Source organism: Pseudonaja textilis, chromosome 1, assembly GCF_049901715.1.
Source record: "Pseudonaja textilis isolate UNSWEBS1 chromosome 1, rPseTex1.2, whole genome shotgun sequence".
NCBI lineage: Eukaryota > Metazoa > Chordata > Lepidosauria > Squamata > Elapidae > Pseudonaja > Pseudonaja textilis.
Window position 1 is genome coordinate 2,139,130 of NC_141990.1, and position 18,674 is coordinate 2,157,803.

At 46.6% G+C, this 18,674-nt stretch overlaps 1 protein-coding gene across 4 annotated transcripts in view; it reads right to left on the bottom strand.

Annotated features, from left to right (window-relative positions):
* The window catches only part of CORO6 (coronin 6), a 54,121-nt gene that overhangs the window by 22,578 nt on the left and 12,869 nt on the right, over positions 1 to 18,674 (bottom strand). For all 4 annotated transcript variants that reach the window (XM_087924356.1, XM_087924363.1, XM_087924366.1 and 1 more), the window contains exon 3: positions 7,413 to 7,535. In XM_087924356.1, the coding sequence (XP_087780482.1) occupies positions 7,413 to 7,535 (123 nt within the window). The remainder of the gene's footprint in view (positions 1 to 7,412; positions 7,536 to 18,674) is intronic.

An 18,674-nucleotide genomic window follows, 5' to 3' on the forward strand; every position in this document is an offset into this window, starting at 1 on the left:
CCTCGGGGACCTCTTCTTCACTGCTGCCAGCCTCCACAACCTCTGAAGGCAGCCTGCCACTCCCTGATGGTCCTGGCCCCATCCCCGCATCCCACGCAGGCTCCTCATCTCGGTCCTCGCTCTCCGAGACCTCAGCCGTCCTCACTAGCTGCCAGCAAACCACAACAGGACCCCATTTTCTTTCGTTAACGTGTCACATGAGCTGCACGCTGGGTGCCCCTCTCTGAGGACGGCCCGTGCAACTTTGAGAACGTAGCTACTCTTTGTTTTTCCCTTTCGCTACAACCATGGGATCACTTAGTAGCCCCTCATCCAATTCATCTGATCCTGCTTAGCTCATCTCCAGTTTAGCACCATGAGGCCGTCAGCCTCACATGCAGATAAAAATAGGAATACGCCAACAGATGTTTTCATTTTTTCCCCCTCACCTTTTCTTCACACCTGGAGCTGAGAAACAGACCGGAACACTTGCCTGTCGGTCCCTATTTTCTCCTGCCCCAAGGGAAAACAAACCCCTTACTTAAATCTTTTATTTTTTAAAAAAGAAAATATTTGATATGGGCCCTCTTGCTAAACTCGCGAGGTAGAGACATCTGAAAGAGAGCTACAGTTACAGACTTGAACGCAGATTTCAGCGAGTCTGGCCATCGCTTGGACGTCTCCAACATGGCGCCCATCAGATCGACCGGGAATTCGGCGTATTTGACACCCAGCGTGTCAAAACATTGAACTCGGCTGCCTTTTGGGAATGAAGTGGGGCGTGAAGGAGATACTACAAGTTTCTGGGGGCTTCACACCATCACCAACTCAACCCCTCTTAAAGCAGGCTGGCTGGGGGATTCTGGGAGTGGAAGTCCTCCCCTCTTAAAGCAGGCTCGCTGGGGGATTCTGGGAGTGGAAGTCCACCCTCTTAAAGCAGGCTGGCTGGGGGATTCTGGGAATGGAAGCCCATCCCTCTTAAAGCATCCTGGCTGGGGTTTCTGGGAGTGGAAGTCCTCCTCTTAAAGCATCCTGGCTGGGGATTCTGGGAGTGGAAGTCCTCCCCCTTAAAGCATCCTGGCTGGGGGATTCTGGGAGTGGAAGTCCTCCCCTCTTAAAGCATCCTGGCTGGGGGATTCTGGGAGAGGAAGTCCTCCCCCTTAAAGCATCCTGGCTGGGGATTCTGGGAGTGGAAGCCCTCCCTCTTAAAGCATCCTGGCTGGGGGTTTCTGGGAGTGGAAGCCCTCCCTCTTAAAGCAGGCTGGCTGGGGATTCTGGGACTTGAAGCCCACCCCTGTGAAGTCTGCCAAGGCTAAGAGATACCTCCTTCCCCATGTCCTTAGCAAAGTTCAATTCTCACATGTCAAATCCTTTTTCATGCCTCCATCAACAGTTGCGCTGGTGGCACCGCTGGATCCGCGCCAGGGTGCATCTGTCTGTGTGGTGCATCGAAAGACTCATCCTTTCCTCCCCTTGGCCACCCGCACGGAAAGCTCTATTCTTAGGTGCTGAGTCCCGGCTGTTATTTTTAGCCCAAAATGCTGCCTCATGCCCATGGAAAAATTGCCAGCTCCCAGCCTGATTTTGGGGTCGGAAGCCCACCCCTCCCCACCGGTCCTCGGATAGACGGACAGCCACAGAAAAAAGGGAAAATGTTCCTTTTTATTAAAAAAAAAGCCAACGGAGTAAGGGGCAGCAGATCGGATACCCTGCACCCACCGTTATCAGGCGTTTAGCTTCCCTCCGGGTGCTGACTAACCGCTTTTGAGTTTCTGCAGTGCCAGTACGGTGCCCGGGGTTGCTCCAGGGGAGCCTGGAAAAAGGCCCAGAGCTCTGGTTTGGAAAAGGTTGGCTGCTCAGCAATTTCAGGAATCTCTCAGGGAGGGGAGGGAGGGGGGAAGGAAAAGAAAAACTGCTGGTTTCCCCGAAAATTTATACAAGTGCAAAGGCTTGGTTTGCCCAGCCGAGAAATGAGGAAGAGGCTGGCGCAGTGCAGGGGGTGGATTGGCAAGAAGAAGGTAGGATAGGATGGGATGGGGGGATGGAATAGAAATTAGAATAGAATAGAATAGAATAGAATAGAATAGAATAGAGTAGAGTAGAGTAGAGTAGAGTAGAGTAGAGTGAGAGTGAGTAGAATAAAATAGAATAGAATATGGAAAGAACAGAACAGAATGGAATGGAACAGAACAGAACGGAACAGAACAGAGTAGAAATCAGAATAGAATAGAATAGAACAGAACAGAATAGAATATAGAATAGAATAGAATAGAATAGAATAGAATAGAATAGAATAGAGTAGAGTAGAGTAGAGTAGAGGTAGAGTAGAGTAGAGTAGAGTAGAGTAGAGTAGAGTAGAGTAGAGTAGAGTAGAGTAGAATAAAATAGAATAGAATATGGAAAGAACAGAACAGAATGGAATGGAACAGAACAGAACGGAACAGAACAGAGTAGAAATCAGAATAGAATAGAATAGAACAGAACAGAATAGAATATAGAATAGAATAGAATAGAATAGAATAGAATAGAATAGAATAGAATAGAATAGAATAGAATAGAATATGGAAAGTACAGAACAGAACAGAACAGAATAGAATAGAATAGAATAGAATAGAATAGAATAGAATAGAATAGAATAGAATAGAATAGAATGTAGAATAGAATAGAATAGAATAGAATAGAATAGAATAGAATAGAATAGAATATGGAAAGTATAGAACAGAATGGAATAGAGTAGAAATTAAGAGAAGAGAAGAGAAGAGAAGAGAAGAGAAGAGAAGAGAAGAGAATATAGAAAGAACAGAACAGAATGGAATAGAACAGAATGGAACAGAACAACTGTAAGTAGAATTAGAATAGAATAGAACAAAATAGATTGAAACTAGAATAGAATAGAATAGAATAGAATAGAATAGAATAGAATAGAATAGAACAGGACAGGACAGAATAGACTGAAACTAGAATAGAACAGAACAGAACACAGAATAGATTAGAACAGAATAGATTGAAACTAGAACAGAACAGAACAGGACAGAATACTACAGAACAGAATATGGAAAGAATGGAACGGAATGGGAATAGAAGTAGTGGGTGGGGTGGGATGGGATAGAAGAGGAGAGAAGAGGAACGGAGAGAATAATACAGTGTAGAATGGAATGGAATAGAATATCATAAGAATTAAGAATAGAATAGAATGACTGGAATTTTGGGAGTTAAAGTCCACCCATTCTCAACCTCCAAGTTGGAGAATTACACAGCTTCAAGACTGATGCGCACCTTTCAAAGAAACTGGCATCTCCGTCATCCAAATGGCTCGTTCTGTGTCTGGCTTAATGTCCTTGCTTGCTGCAGCCCCCTCCCCATGAATAAGGCCCCCAGTGCGGAAAAAAAGCTTTCCAATCAAATCATCACCCCAACCGACCCCCATAAGAAAAAAAACAGTCCTGGGGGAGGTGAAAGCTTTTCCCTTATGCCAGGGTATATTCATTAACTGGCACAGACATGGTTAACAAAGTCAGCAAGTGAGCTAAGCGGCCAACGGAGCCGACAGCCTGGGTGTGATTTGGCTCCGGGTGCTTTGCTGAGAATTGAAACTGAAACTAGGAATTCTGTCCTGAGCTGCTGCTGCTGCTTAGGTTTTTTGCTTATGTTACGTTGAAAGAATCTACAAATGGTATTGTAAACTTTACTCATTTATTATGTTTATAAAGAAGTGAATGATCCTGCTGAATCAATCATCTGGGTGGTTTCTGGACTTGAATTTCTGTTGCAAACTCTTAACACCCAAGATGGTCTTCAGCCGGTTCTGAATGGTTCTAGAGAACCAGCAGCGGAAAATTTGAGTAGTTGGGAGAACCGGCCAATCCCACCTCTGACTGGCCCCGCCAGCCCCCAATCTCTTCTCTGCCTCCCATTGAGTCCCAGCTGATCGGCTGGGTCTCCTTTGGTTGCCCTGCCCAGGAGAACGGAGCTGGAAAGCAGGTTAGTGGGGTGGGGAGGGAAGGGGGATTTTGCAGTATCCTTTCCCTGCCATGCCCACCAAGCTACGCCCACCAAGCCACGCCCACAGAACCGGTAGTAAAAAAAATTGAATCCCATCACTGCTAATACCTTATATCAGCGAATTAATGTGGACATAATATACTTTCAGCAAGGCATTAGACAAAGTAGACCACAACCTACTTCTTGGGAAGCTAGAAAAAAGTGGGACGGATAACATCATCGTCAGATGGATAGGTAACTTGCTGACAACCTGTACTCCAATTGGGCCGGGCTAGTCTGGGGAAGAGAAGGACCAGGAGAGACAGGATAGCGGTCTTCCAATATTTGAGGGGCTGCCCCAGAGAGGAGGAAGGGGTCAAGCTATTCTCCAAGGCACCCGAAGGCCAGATAAGGAATAGTGGATGGAAACTGACCAAGGAGAGATTCAAGAGGGCTGTGAAAATATCTACAGACCCCTCAAACATCCCGGACGTAAACTGTTTCAACTCCCACCCTCAAAATGACACTATAGAGCCCTGCACACCAGAACAACTAGACACAAGGGGAGTTTCCCCCCAAAAGCCATCACTCTGCTAAACAAATAATTCCCTCAACCCTGTTGAACTATTTGAACAAACAAAGTCTGCACTATTATTATTGTTAATCTTCTCATCACTCCTTATCGCCCATCCCCTCCTACTTGTGACTGTATGACCGTAACTTTGTCACTTGTATCCTTACGATTTATATGGACTGTTTCCTGGTATGATTTAATTCCCTATTTGTATCCTATGACTATTATTAAGTGTTGCACCTGATGATTCTTGACGAATGTATCTTTTCTTTTATGTACACTGAGAGCATTTGTACCAAGACTAATTCCTTCTGTGCCCAATCACACTTGGCCAATAAAGAAATCTATTCTATTCCATTCCATTCCATTCCATTCCATTCCATTCCATTCTATTCTAATTTCTACTCTATTCCATTCCATTCTGTTCTGTTCCATATTCTATTCTATTCTATTCAAATTTCTACTCTATTCCAATTTCTACTCTATTCCATTCTGTTCTGTTCTTTCCACATTCTATCCTGTCCTGTCCTGTCCTGTCCTGTCCTGTCCTATTCTAATTCTAATTCTAATTCTAATTCTAATTCTAATTCTAATTCTAATTCTAATTCTAATTCTAATTCTAATTCTAAATTCTAATTCTAATTCTATTCTACCTGGAAATGAGGAGGAATTACCCGACAGGGAGAACAATCAACCCATGGAACAGAAGTTGCCTTCGGAAGTTGTGGGAGCTTCATCCCTGGAGGGTTGAAGGGTCATCCCTGCCTCCAATCTGAATCCCTCTTTTGACCAAAGACGCCAAACTCAGGTAGTTCTCGGCGTACTGTCCTTCACTTAAGAACAGTTTACGATAAGTGCTGAAAAAGTCTGTCCTGAGAGCTACGTTTGAACTTACGACCACTATCCCCAACCCCACGAGTCACGTGATTGCAATTTGGGTGTAAGTGACTGGTTGTAAGTGTCCCGGGGTCATAATTTGTGCCTTTATTTTTCCCTGGCGAAATACGGCAAACAGATGTTGTGCCGTTAAGCTGCGTTCACATTTACAACCAGGTAACCCAACCTTCAACCGCGGGGCTTGAATTATTGTTATTTTAATTTTATTTTATTTGTCAATTGCTTACAAGACAATAGGTATAAGTAAAAACATAGTTATGAATACATGGATACATATAAGAAAAATAAAAGAAACAATAGGACAGGGACGGTAGGCACATTGGTGCGCTTATGCACGCCCCCTACAGACCTCTTAGGAAAGGGGTGAGGTCAGGGATTCTGGGATTTTACCGGTTCGCACCTATTCGCTAGAACCGGTTGTTAACCTTCTAAGCAGTTCAGAGAACCGGTTGTTAGAAGAAATTACAGGGCTAATCCTGTAAGGAAGGCAGGAAGGAAAGATTCTGGTGTTGCTTACAGAAACTGCCTCTCCGTTAACCCTTATTACATTCTTGGCAGAACTAGACCAGCGGTCGCCAACCGGTAGGCCATGAGAAAATTTTGGTGGGTCGCAGAGAAATCTTACCCCCAAAGCAATTAATCCAGGCTGCGCAGAAACACAAGGCTGCGCCGCCCACATGGCCCACAGGAACCCCCCCGCCCCACTCACTCCTTACCTGGCAAACTTTCCTGCTAAGTTGCTATTTTTCCTTTTTTTTGCCCAGACCATCATCTGTTCTGCTGTGACGGGAGATTTAGATTAGTTAGGAAGCAGGAAATGGTTGGATTTCTTGCTTTCTAGCTAGTCTTTAGATCTTCGGCTCTTCTTTTAAGCACAGCCGAACCTCCCTTAGGACTGAAGGTTTGCTTGCAAGCAAAGTCAGTGCAGACTCACAGCAAGCAAATTTGAGAGACTGAGCTAACCGATGGCAGATAGATAGATCACTGAATGATTCTGTGAGCAACTCAGTCTGCCTGCCTGATTTTGGGTAAAAGTTGCTCTTTTTTAAATAAAAAATTCACTATTTACATACATGGTGCGTTGTGAGTTAATTTTGTGAGTTTGCTTGCAAGCAAATTTTGTGTGACAGACTGAGCTAGCCGATGGCAGATAGATAGATTTCTGAATGAATCTGCAATTCTGCGAGCAACTCAATCTTTGCTTTGCCTGATTTTGGGTAAAAGTTGCTCTTTTTTTAATAAAAAATTCAATATTGATATATTTATAATATTTACATACAAGCCATGCCCAGCCAGTCACATGACCACCAAACCACACCCACAAATTCAGCCATGCCCACAGAACCAGTTAGTGGTCCATGGAATCTAAAATTATGAGGTCCAAAAGGTTGGCGACCCCGGGACTAGACTTCCTGTCTCAGGAACGTCTCTGGAGGTTTTTTCCCCTCCTTTGCTGGTCCTTTGCTTGTGTGGAGTGACCATTCAAAGTTACAATGGCACTGAAAAAAGTGACTTATGACCTTTTTTCACACTTACGACTGTTGCAGCATCCCCACAGTCATGAGAGGCCAGGCGAGGAGATGCGTGCCTCGATGTGAGTGATATTGAGTTGGCCACACCCAGCCAATAAACATGACCGCCAAGCCACATGACCACCAAGCCACATGCATCAACCAAGCCAGGCCCACAGAACCGGTTGTTAAAAATTTGAATCCCACCCCTGGGGTGAGGTCAATAGTAGACAGTCTAAGGTGAAAGTTTTGGGGGTTTGGGGAAGAAACCACAGAGTCAGGTAGAGGATTCCAGACATTGACAATTATGATGCGACTTACATCCATGGAAACAAAAGCCAGGACCGTGCCCACAGTGGCTCAACTTATGACAACAACGACTAGAAATAGAAATCACGGTCGTTAAGTCGAGGACCGCCTGCCTGAGAAAGGTCTGAAGGGCTGGGACATCGCCAGCAACCGTCACTTACCATGATGGTTGTGTCTTCGGATGCGCTGGCGATGACGTTGTCGTTGTGGGGGCACCAGTCGATGTCCAGCACAGGGGCTGTATGTCCAGTCACCAGAGGGACGTTCTTGTCCACACGACCCGTCTGCCAAGAGACATGGAGAACAGGGAATTTTATTTTATTTTTTATTTATGTGTTAAATGTATATATGCCACCCATCTCATGGAGATGGTGAGTTCTAGTTCCACCTTAGGCATGAAAGCCAGCTGGGTGACTTTGAGCCAATCACCAGGAGACGGTGAGTTCTAGTCCCGCCTTAGGCACAAAAGCTAATCGGATGACTTTGGGCCAATCACCAGGAGACGGTGAGTTCTAGTCCTGCCTTAGGCATGAAAGCCAATTGGGTGACTTTGGGCCAATCACCAGGAGACAGTGAGTTCTAGTCCTGCCTTAGGCACAAAAGCTAATTGGATGACTTTGGGCCAATCACCAGGAGATGGTGAGTTCTAGTCCCGTCTTAGGCATGAAAGCCAATTGGGTGACTTTGGGCCAATCACCAGGAGACAGTGAGTTCTAGTCCTGCCTTAGGCACAAAAGCTAATCGGATGACTTTGGGCCAATCACCAGGAGACGGTGAGTTCTAGTCCCGCCTTAGGCATGAAAGCCAATTGGGTGACTTTGAGCCAATCACCAGGAGACGGTGAGTTCTAGTCCTGCCTTAGGCACAAAAGCTAATTGGATGACTTTGGGCCAATCATCAGGAGATGGTAAGTTCTAGTCCCGTCTTAGGCATGAAAGCCAATTGGGTGACTTTGAGCTAATCACCAGGAGACGGTGAGTTCTAGTCCCGCCTTAGGTAGGAAAGCCAGCTGGGTGATTCTGGGCTAGTCTCTCAGCCCAGCCCTCCTCGCAGGGTTGTTTTTGAGGGGAAAACAGAAGGGGGAAGACGTGTTGGATACGTTCGTCGCTTGAGTTATTTGTAAAAACAATAAGAATGGCGGGATACCAACGAATAAAATAAATAAGCAGAGAGCCTCCCACCAGGGTCTACTGTGCAGTGAAGATGGTGTTTAATTTCATTGTACGAGGTGCAATGACACTAAGCTAAAGTAAATTAAAGTAAAAAGTAAAGTAAAAAGTAAAGTAAAAAGTAAAGTAAAAAGTAAAGTAAAAAGTAAAGTAAAAAGTAAGGTAAAGTAAAGTACAGTAAAGTAAAACAAAACTATCTTGACTTTGTGGTCCAGACAAGGTGTGTTATATAACTTGTGCTTTTTAACCAAGGACAAAGAAAACAGAGCAATTATTTCTCATCCTTTTGAATGTTACGGCTCTCTTAACACAGCCTGAAATCATCGGGGCCATTTTTGGCAGCCCCCGTCACGCTCTTCGCTCTGCTTCACGAGCTCCAACTCCCAGGTGCGCCTGGCTGCCTGAGAACATCCTGAGCCAGTCCTGGGCATCAGAGCGTTGGGTCTCATTTTAAGGGCCAGCTGGGTGACTTTGAGAGGGGCTATTTTCCCACTTCGTTGCATTTTGGTTTTTGTTCCTCTTCTGTCGAGTGACGCCATCAACTGAGCTCCACGGAGGTTTTCGTGGCTGTTTGTTCTCCGGGGGGAGGAAAAGGAAGAGGAGGAAAGGGAAAGGAAAGGAAAATGGAAAGGGAAAGAAAGGGAAAGAAAGGAAAAGAAATGAGAAATGGAAAATGGAAAGGAAAAGAAAGGAGAAAAGAAAGGAAAGGAAAAGAAAGAAAGAAAAGGAAAAGAGAAAAAAGGAGAAAGGAGAAAGGAAAGAAGGAAAAGAAAATGACAAAAAAAGAAAGGAGAAAAGAAGGAAAGGAAAATGGAAAGGAAAAGAAAGGGAAAGAAAGGAAAAGAAATGAGAAATGGAAAATGGAAAGGAAAAGAAAGGAGAAAAGAAAGGAAAGGAAAAGAAAGAAAGAAAAGGAAAAGAGAAAAAAGGAGAAAGGAGAAAGAAAAGAAGGAAAAGAAAATGACAAAAAAAAGGAGAAAAGAAGGAAAGGAAAATGGAAAGGAAAAGAAAGGAAAGAAAAAGAAAAAAAGAAAGGAGAAAGGAAAGAAGAAAAGGAAAATAGAAATGAAAAGAAAGGAAAGGAAAAGAGAAAAAAAGAAAGGAGAAAGGAAAGAAGGAAAAGAAAATGGAAAGGAAAAGAGAAAAAGAAAGGAGAAAGGAAAGAAGGAAAGGAAAATGGAAAGGAAAAGAAAGAAAACTAAAAGAGAAAAAGAAAGGAGAAAGGAAAGAAGGAAAAGAAAATGGAAAGGAAAAGAGAAAAAGAAAGGAGAAAGGAGAAAGGAAAGAAGGAAAAGAAAATGAAAATGAAAAGAGAAAAAAAGAAAGGAGAAAGGAAGAGGAAAAAAGGAGAGGAGGGAGGAAGGAAGCAAGGAAGGAAGGAAGGGGAGGAGGAGGAATGGGGAAAGATGAGGAGAAGAAAAAGAAGAAAGAAAAGGAGAAGCTGGAGGTGTATTGGAAAGAGGAGGAGGAGGAGGAGGAGGAGGGGAGGGTGGCTGTGGGGTCCTTGGTGCTCTCTGAGCTGGGTGGTTTTCTTGCAGACATTTCATGACCAAACTAGGTAACATCATCTGTGCTACAAGGGAGGAGGGTTTGGAGAGAGGAGGAGGAGGACTGCGGGGTCCTTGGTGCTCTCCGAGCTTGGCGATTTTCTTGCAGATGTTTCACGACCCAACCAGGTAACATCATCAGCGTTAGAAGTGGGTGGAGTTGGTGGAGAGGAGGAGGAAGAGGAGGAGGAAAGAGGAAGGAGAATAGAAAGCCGGAGTGGGGGAGGGGAGAACGGGCATGAGGGTCAGAAGATTGTTGTGGGGTGGGTGGGAATAAATGCAACCCCTAAGCTTGATCTATTGTGGAGAGAAACTTAGTCCGCAGCCTCCTCTTTGCCGCTTGACAGACGGGCTCTTTCGAACTCAACCCGATCCAATTGAGCAGCACAGGAAGAAAAACACACCGAATGATGTCAAGTGAGAATTGGCAACGCCAACGGAAAGCTGAGCCCAAACCGCCAGGCTTCACACCCGTCCCTTCGCCTCCGCAGCACCAGGAGTCCTTGTGATGACCCAGGGTGCGCGATACAAAACGAACACAGTCACAGAAAACAGGTGGAAGCCCCTTGTATTCCTTCACTTGGCTTCCAAGCTCCGAATATCCTTGAGAGAAGACAAAAAACTCCCACACAAACAGTTATAAGAAGAAGCGAAAAAGCAACACAAACCAGGCAAGATAAGGGCTGGAGGACGTCCACAGATGACGCACACTGGGAAGGATGCCAAACTCAGAGAGGAACCATAAACTAGAGATAGTTCCACACTTGGTTTCCAGCATTCGCCTGTACGCAGTCAGAGGAGGACCCAGGCCCATCCCCTCTCCATCTTAGGGCACCCAGGAGGAGAGGATAAGGGAGAAACCTGGTCTACTGGGAGGAGAGGGCCTTGATCCCCTTCATAGGCTTATTCAGTTGTCACAGCTGCAGCCTATGAAGGGGATCAAGGCCCTCTCCTCCCCAGTAGACCAGGTTTCTCCCTTATCCTCTCCCTCCCTGCGTGCCCTAGGATGGAGAGGGTATGGGCCTGGGTCCTCCTCTGACTGCTCAGCCGTCCTCTGCCCTTCCCCATTCTCCTCACAACTTCTAGAGCCACACTTCCACTTCCTGTCGGCTGTTCCTCCTCTCCCTCAGAGTCAGTCTCCACCAGGGGCATGACAGTCCTCTTCTTACAACAAGAACCATTTGAAGTCACAACGGGGCCGAACAATGTGGCTTAGGACTGTTTTTTTTTCACACTTACGACCGTCACAGGATCAAAATTATGACCCTTGGCAACCAACCGTTGCAGCGTCCCTGTGTGTGTGTGTGTGTGTGTGTGTGTATGTGATGCAATCCCCTTTGGCGCACTTCCAGCAAGCCCAATCCACGTGGGAAGCCCGATTCGCTTAACAGCCATGTGAGCAACTTAACGACGGGAGCGATTCACTTAACAACCAGGGCTAAGAAGTTCATAAAGTGGGGCAAAACCTCATTTAGCAATTCTCGTGTGGAGCCACAACGGAAATTTGGGGCTCTGTTGCAGTCGTAACATAACTCAAGGACTACCACGTTTCCCCCCAAATAAGACCCTGTCATATATTTTTTTTTGGCCACCAAAAAAAGACACCAGGTCTTATTTTCGGAGGACGCCCTCCACTGATTAACCTCACTTGTGTGCGTCATCCCCGGCCTCCTTCCGGAACTCCTCCTTCTGCGGCCGGTAAGGCTTTCCTGAAGGCCGCTGCTGCTGATAAGAGAGCTCAGGATCGATCCAGAGCTTCGTTCTCCGCTCCAGAGGCCTTCAGGAAAGCCTTGCCAGCCTTGTCGGCTGCAGAAAGGGCCAGCCAGGCAGGTATCAGGGGGTGCAAGGCCTGGCTACACCTGTCCAAAGGTAAGTAGTAGGGCAGCTCCACACACACCCATCCCCATAGCTTAATTTTTACCTATCCACTCTGGGGTGGGTGGAGTCTTAATTAGGGCTTATTTTGGAAGTAGGGCTTATATTGGATGCACGTGGTAAAAAAAAATCCAGCTAGGACTTATTTTGGGGGTAGGTGGTATTTTCGGGAAAACAGGGAAGATATCTTGGAGGCCAACGAGAAAAAGTAGCACAGTGCAGAAAAAGACACACACACACACCGGATGAGCAATTGCACACACCCCATTTCCACGCACACGCATGGTCCTCGCAGATGCCCACAGGGTGACTAAAGTTCTCCTTTGGGAGCCCTGACCTTGAGAGGGCCTCCTCTCGCTGCCACCCCCACCTCAGGGAAATTTGAGCCATGGCAAAAAAAATTCCCCCCCCCTCTCCTCTTCCTCTCGCTCCCTCCCTCCGTTTTAATTGTTCCCAAAGTGAGTCACTTATTATTGTGAGTCAGCCTGGCCAACTGCTCCAGTCCATCTCTCGGGACAGGAAAGGGGGGTGGGGGAAGAGAGAGAGAAAGAGAAAGAGAGAGAGAGACAGAGAGAGAGAGAGAGAAAGGGGTACTTAGAGGGCAGCTACCCGAGGAGAGAAGAGGAAAAAGAACAGGACGTCAACGAGGGTGGGGGAAAAATATATATTCACAAATGGACAAAATTCACCAGCCGGGCAGAAATGCACGAATGCCTGGTTTCCTTTGTGGGTGGGGGGTCTTCCAAGATATTTTGCAAAGCACCAATCGAGGCCACCTGGGAATTATCCTTGGAGGGCAGGATGTGTGTGTGAGGGGGGGCAGCAGAGGTCCAACCGAACGTCCCCCTTTTTTCGCCAGAGCTGGGAGTAATGCGTCGCGCATCTCCCAGCTCAGTGCGCTGCCTCGGCTGCCCGGAGGGGATATCGTGCGCATCTTTGTGCCACGGCCGAAAGGATGTGAAATGCTGGGGGGGGTTGAGTTTAGTTTGCTCTCTAATCCTTGCACACCTAGTGCAACAAAACCAAACAGCATTTCATTTTTTTATTGGATACTATCTTTATAAAATTTTATTAAGATAGACTTGGTGTGACTTTGTGATTTGCTATAAAATAAATTAAGTCAACTATAGTTATCTCGTTCAAGTATGAACTAACAAAATTAGAGTCAAATGATTGTTTAATAATGATATCAGGCTATATAATTGTTGATTGATAATATGAGCTATTATGCAATATAACTACAATGGAGACCATGAAATGGATGCACAAAAAAAAGTGGTAAACCACTTTTACACACTGTCTGTAAACTCAGGTAGGAAAGGATGATGTTTTTATGTTTTATGTGTTTTTGTTTGTTGTTAAAATTAATAAAACTGTTTTTTTTAAAAAACAAAAAAACCAAACAGCATTTCAGTGCACATCGTGACCCTGAAAATAAAGATTATTGTAAAAAAAATTACAACAACAACATTAAAATAAACATTAGAGAAAGCGAGGACCAGGGGAAATTAGCAGGGTGACCTTTCTGGGTGTGTGTGTGTTTGTGTGTCGATGTTGTTGGGTCTTGTGGCCTTTTCCTTGGTCTGCACTTTTGATTTAATGTATTGGTTGTAGAATATTTGCCTTGTGGGGGTCCCTGGTGCCCTTTGAGTGTGGTGGTTTCCTGGCAGACGTTTCATGACCCAACTAGGGAACATCATCAGGGTTGGAAGGGAAGAGGGGTTTGTGGAGAGGAAGGAGGGGGAAGAGGAGGACTGTGGGGTCCTTGGTGCTCTCTGAGCTTGGTGGATTTCTTGAAGGCATTTCATGACCCAACTAGGGAACACCATCAGGGAAGGAAGGAAGGAAGGAAGGAAGGAAGGGAGGGAGGGAGGGAGGGAGGGAGGGAGGGAGGAAGGAAGGAAGGAAGGAAGGAAGGAAGGAAGGAAGGAAGGAAGGAAGGAAGGAAGGAAGGGAAGGGAAGGAAGGAAGGGGTGAAGGCGAGGGCAAAGACTGTCAGATGCTTGATGCTCTCTGAGCTGGATGGTTTCCTTGCAGACGTTTCATGACCCAACTAGGGAACATCATCAGTACTACAAGGAACCAGGATTTGCACAGAGGAGGAGGAGGAGGAGGAGGAGGAGGAGGAGGAGGAGGAGGAGGAGGAGGAGGAGGAGGAGGAGGAGGAGAAAAAAAAGGACCATGGGTCCTTGATGCTCTCTGAGCTTGGTGGTTTTCTTGCAGACATTTCATGACCCAACTAGGGAACACCATCAGGGAGGGAGGGAAGGGAAGGAAGGAAGGGAAGGGAAGGGAAGGGAAGGAAGGAAGGAAGGAAGGAAGGAAGGAAGGAAGGAAGGAAGGAAGGAAGGAAGGAAGGAAGGAAGGAAGGAGAAGAGGAAGATAGTTGGGTCCTTGGTGCTCTCTGAGCTGGGTGGTTTCCTTGCAGACATTTCATGACCCAACTAGGGAACACCATCAGGGAGGAGGGAAGGGAAGGAAGGGAAGGGAAGGAAGGGAAGGGAAGGAAGGGAAGGAAGGAAGGAAGGGGTGAAGGCGAGGGCAAAGACTGTCAGATGCTTGATGCTCTCTGAGCTGGATGGTTTCCTTGCAGACGTTTCATGACCCAACTAGGGAACATCATCAGTACTACAAGGAACCAGGATTTGCACAGAGGAGGAGGAGGAGGAGGAGGAGGAGGAGGAGGAGGAGGAGGAGGAGGAGGAGGAGGAGGAGGAGGAGGAAATAAAAAAGGACCATGGGTCCTTGATGCTCTCTGAGCTTGGTGGTTTCTTGCAGACATTTCATGACCCAACTAGGGAACACCATCAGGGAGGAGGAAGGAAGGGAAGGGAAGGGAAGGAAGGAAGGGAAGGGAAGGAAGGAAGGAAGGAAGGAAGGAAGGAAGGAAGGAAGGAAGGAAGGAAGGAAGGAAGGAAGGAAGGAAGGAAGGAAGGAAGGAGAAGAGGAAGATAGTTGGGTCCTTGGTGCTCTCTGAGCTGGGTGGTTTCCTTGCAGACATTTCATGACCCAACTAGGGAACACCATCAGGGAGGAAGGGAGGGAGGGAGGGAGGGAAGGGAAGGGAAGGGAAGGGAAGGGAAGGGAAGGGAAGGAAGGAAGGGGTGAAGGTGAGGACAAAGACTGTCAGATGCTTGATGCTCTCTGAGCTGGGTTGTTTGATTGCAGACGTTTCATGACCCAACCAGGAAACATCATCAGTGCTAGAAGGGAGGGGGTATTTCCTCTCTTTTTATACACAGTGACATGCCTTGCCAGCCGTTAAATAAATAAATGGTGTCTAAAGAATTCATTAACCAACAACCAGATAAGCAGGGATTAACACCAGACGAACAATCAAGCAGAAAAACGATACCCCAATCAAGGAATTACCACGGGGAAAACCACAGCCCCATCTGAACGACTAGGACTAGCTACTGTATATAAACAGAGAGCAAACCTCCCTCCCTTCTAACACTGATGATGTTCCCTAGCTGGGTCATGAAACGTCTGCAATCAAACAACCCAGCTCAGAGGGCATTAAGGACCCCTCAGTCCTCCTCCTCCTCCTCCTCCTGTCTGCAAACCCCCTCCATTCTATCCCTAATGACATTACCTAGCTGGGTCATGAAACGTCCGCAAGAAACCCCCCAGTTCAGAGAGCTCCAAGGACCCCACAGTTCCACCCCGAGCCACAAATGTTCTCTTCTATTGGGCATATTTTGCCTCGCCATGCATGTCTCTTTCCTGTTCTTCATTTAATTTTTCTCGTAGGCCTCCTCGGCACTGAGTAAGTCTTTGTGTGTAGTAGCTTCAGCACGTTTTCTCCCGTGTCCTTCAGATCTTCTTCCAATGCCTTCTCCTTTTCCTCCTCCTCCTCCTCCTCTTCCCTCTCCTCTTCTTCCTTCTCTTCCTCCTCCTCTTCTTCTTCTTCCTTCTCCTTCTTCTTCCTCCTCCTCCTTTACTCTTCTCCCCCTCCTCCTCTTCTTCCTTCTCTTCTTCTTCCTCCTCCTCTTCTTCTTCTTCCTTCTCCTTCTTCTTCCTCCTCCTCCTTTACTCTTCTCCCCCTCCTCTTCTTCCTTCTCTTCTTCTTCCTCCTCCTCCTCTTCTTCTTCCTTCTCCTTCTTCTTCCTCCTCCTCCTTTACCCTTCTCCTCCTCCTCTTCTTCCTTCTTCTTCTTCCTCCTCCTCTTCTTCCTTCTCCTCTTCTTCTTCTTCCTTCTCCTTCCTCCTCTCCCTCCTCCTTTACCCTCCTCCTCCTCTTCTTCTTCTTCCTTCTCCTTCTTCTTCTTCCTCTTCTTCTTCCTCCTCCTCTTCTTCCTTCTCCTTCTTCCTCCTCCTCCTTTACCCTCCTCCTCCTCTTCTTCTCCCTTCTTCCTTCTCCTTCCTCCTCCTCCTCCTCTTCTTCTTCTTCCTTCTCCTTCTTCTTCCTTCTCCTTCTTCTTCCTCCTCCTTCTCTTCTTCCTTCTCTTCTTCCTTCTCCTTCCTCCTCTCCTTCCTCCTTTACCCTCCTCCTCCTCTTCTTCTTCTTCCTTCTCCTTCTTCTTCCTTCTCCTTCTTCTTCTTCCTCCTCTTCTTCTTCCTCCTCTTCCTTCTCCTCCTCTTCTTCCTTCTCCTTCTTGCTCCTCCTCCTTTACCCTTCTCCTCCTCCTCCTCTTCTTCTTCCTTCTTCCTTCCCTTCCTCCTCCTCTTCTTCCTTCCTCCTCCTCCTCCTTTACCCTTCTCCTCCTCCTCCTCCTCCTCCTCCTCCTCTTCTTCTTCCTTCTCCTTCTTCCTCCTCCTCCTTTACCCCCTCCTCCTCCTCTTCTTCCTTCTCTTCTTCCTCCTCCTCCTCCTCCTTACCCTTCTCCTCCTCCTCCTCCTCCTCTTCTTCCTTCTCTTCTTCCTCCTCCTCCTCCTCTTCTTCCTTTTCCTTCTCCTTCTTCCTCCTTTATCCTCCTCCTCCTCCTTCTCCTCCTCCTCCAACGGTCTGGTGGGCTTCCAACCTTATATCTACCTATGCTCCTTGGCAAGAAGAGTCTATCCCACTGCCGCACAGACAGGATTTTTGAACTGTTTCCAGCTGGACCGATGACCAGGCACGGTGGGGGGGCAGGACGAGTCCCAATTGCTGGAGGCATTAAGAGGCCAACTCAGATGAGCGCTGCATTCACCCGGCACACAAAAACCCAAGGAAAGCAGCTCAGTGAGGCCTCGAAATGGCCCATGATCCCCAGCCGTGACCTCTTTCCTCCTCGTTCGGTTTACCCAGGCCACATCAAGCATCTTCAGAGGGAAACATCCCAAAAGTGATTAAAAAAAAAACAACTTTCTAAATAAAGACATTCCAACAGGGAAAAAGAACCGTTTGGGAAACTAAGGCTGGACTAGAAGACCTCCAAAGCCCTTTCCGGCTATATTCTATTCTATTCTAAAATGCTCAGGTGTCTATGGAGATTCTCCAGTCATCCAGGTGATAGTTGTCCCAAAGGTGCTTTTTCCCCCCCCCCCTTTCAGGAGGCAACTGGACTTTCTTGCTTTTTCTTTCAAAGACATTTCGCTTCTCATCCCAGAAGCTTCTTCAGCTCTGACCGGATAGAGGGGGAAGGGGAGGATTTTTATTCCTCGCAGAGAAAGCTGGTCATTGGCATCCTTTTAGAAAGCCGTGGAGGCCACTTGGAGGTTTACCTGTGTCCTCGGGGTCACCTGAGTGGCGCAAATGGGGGTGGAGCCTTCTTGGAACGGTTGTAGAAGGTTCTACGGGCCTTCAAGTTAGACACCCCTGCGCTCTAAAGAGTAACCACATTTCCAAAAGGTTGATTCAGCCAGTGGAACAGCTTGTCACCAGAAGTTTTGGATGATCCGACACTGGAGGTTTTTAAGAAGAGACTGGACAGTCATTCCACTTGAAATAGTATAGGGTCTCCTGCTTGAGCAGGGGGTTGGACTAGAAGACCTCCAAGGTCCCTTCCAACGCTGTTATTCTGTTATCCCTCCCTCCCTCCCTCCCTCCCTCTCTTCTCCATTCCTGAAGGTTTTTAACGAGATCAGACATCTATTTGTTTGAACTGGTATAGGGTCTCCTGCTTGAGCAGGGGGTTGGACTAGAAGACCTCAAAGGTCCCTTCCAACTCTATTATTCTATGGAAGGAAGGAAGGAAAAAGGAAGGGAAGGAAGGAAGGAAAAAGAAGGAAGGAAGGAAGGAAGGAAGGAAGGAAGGAAGGAAGGAAGGAAGGAAGGAAGGAAGGAAGGAAGGAAGGAAAAAAAGGAAGGAAAGAAGGAAGGAAGGAAGGAAGGAAGAAAAAAGAAAGGAAGGAAGGAAAAAGGAAGGAAGGAAAGAAGGAAGAAAGGAAGGAAACAAGGAAGGAAGGAAAAAGGAAGGAAGGAAGGAAAAAGGAAGGAAGGAAGAAAAAGAAAGGAAGGAAAAAAGGAAGGAAGGAAGGAAGGAAAGAAAAAGGAAGGAAAGAAGGAAGAAAGGAAGGATGGAAGGAAGGAAGGAAACAAACAAGGAAGGAAAGGAAGGAAGGAAAAAGAAAGGAAGGGAAGAAGGAAGGAAGGAAGGAAGGAAGGAGAGAGAGAAGGGCAATGGATGGAAACTACTCAAGGAGAGAAATTGTTCTGACCCAGGCTTCGTTCCAGTTAAGGAAACACAAGCTATGTATAAAAGCAAACCCTTTTTTAATGCGACACTGGGAATTATTTGCATTCCCAGCCAAACCTCATTAAACACAATTGTCTGAGATCAGCGCATGCCTTTCAGGGTTGCAAACGGCTGCCAAGAAACAAGACGTTCACTTAATCTGCAGATAAACTGACCAAAGTTCCACAGCAGAGACACAACCAGAGTCCGCAGACTGCGATGAGGAATCAGAAC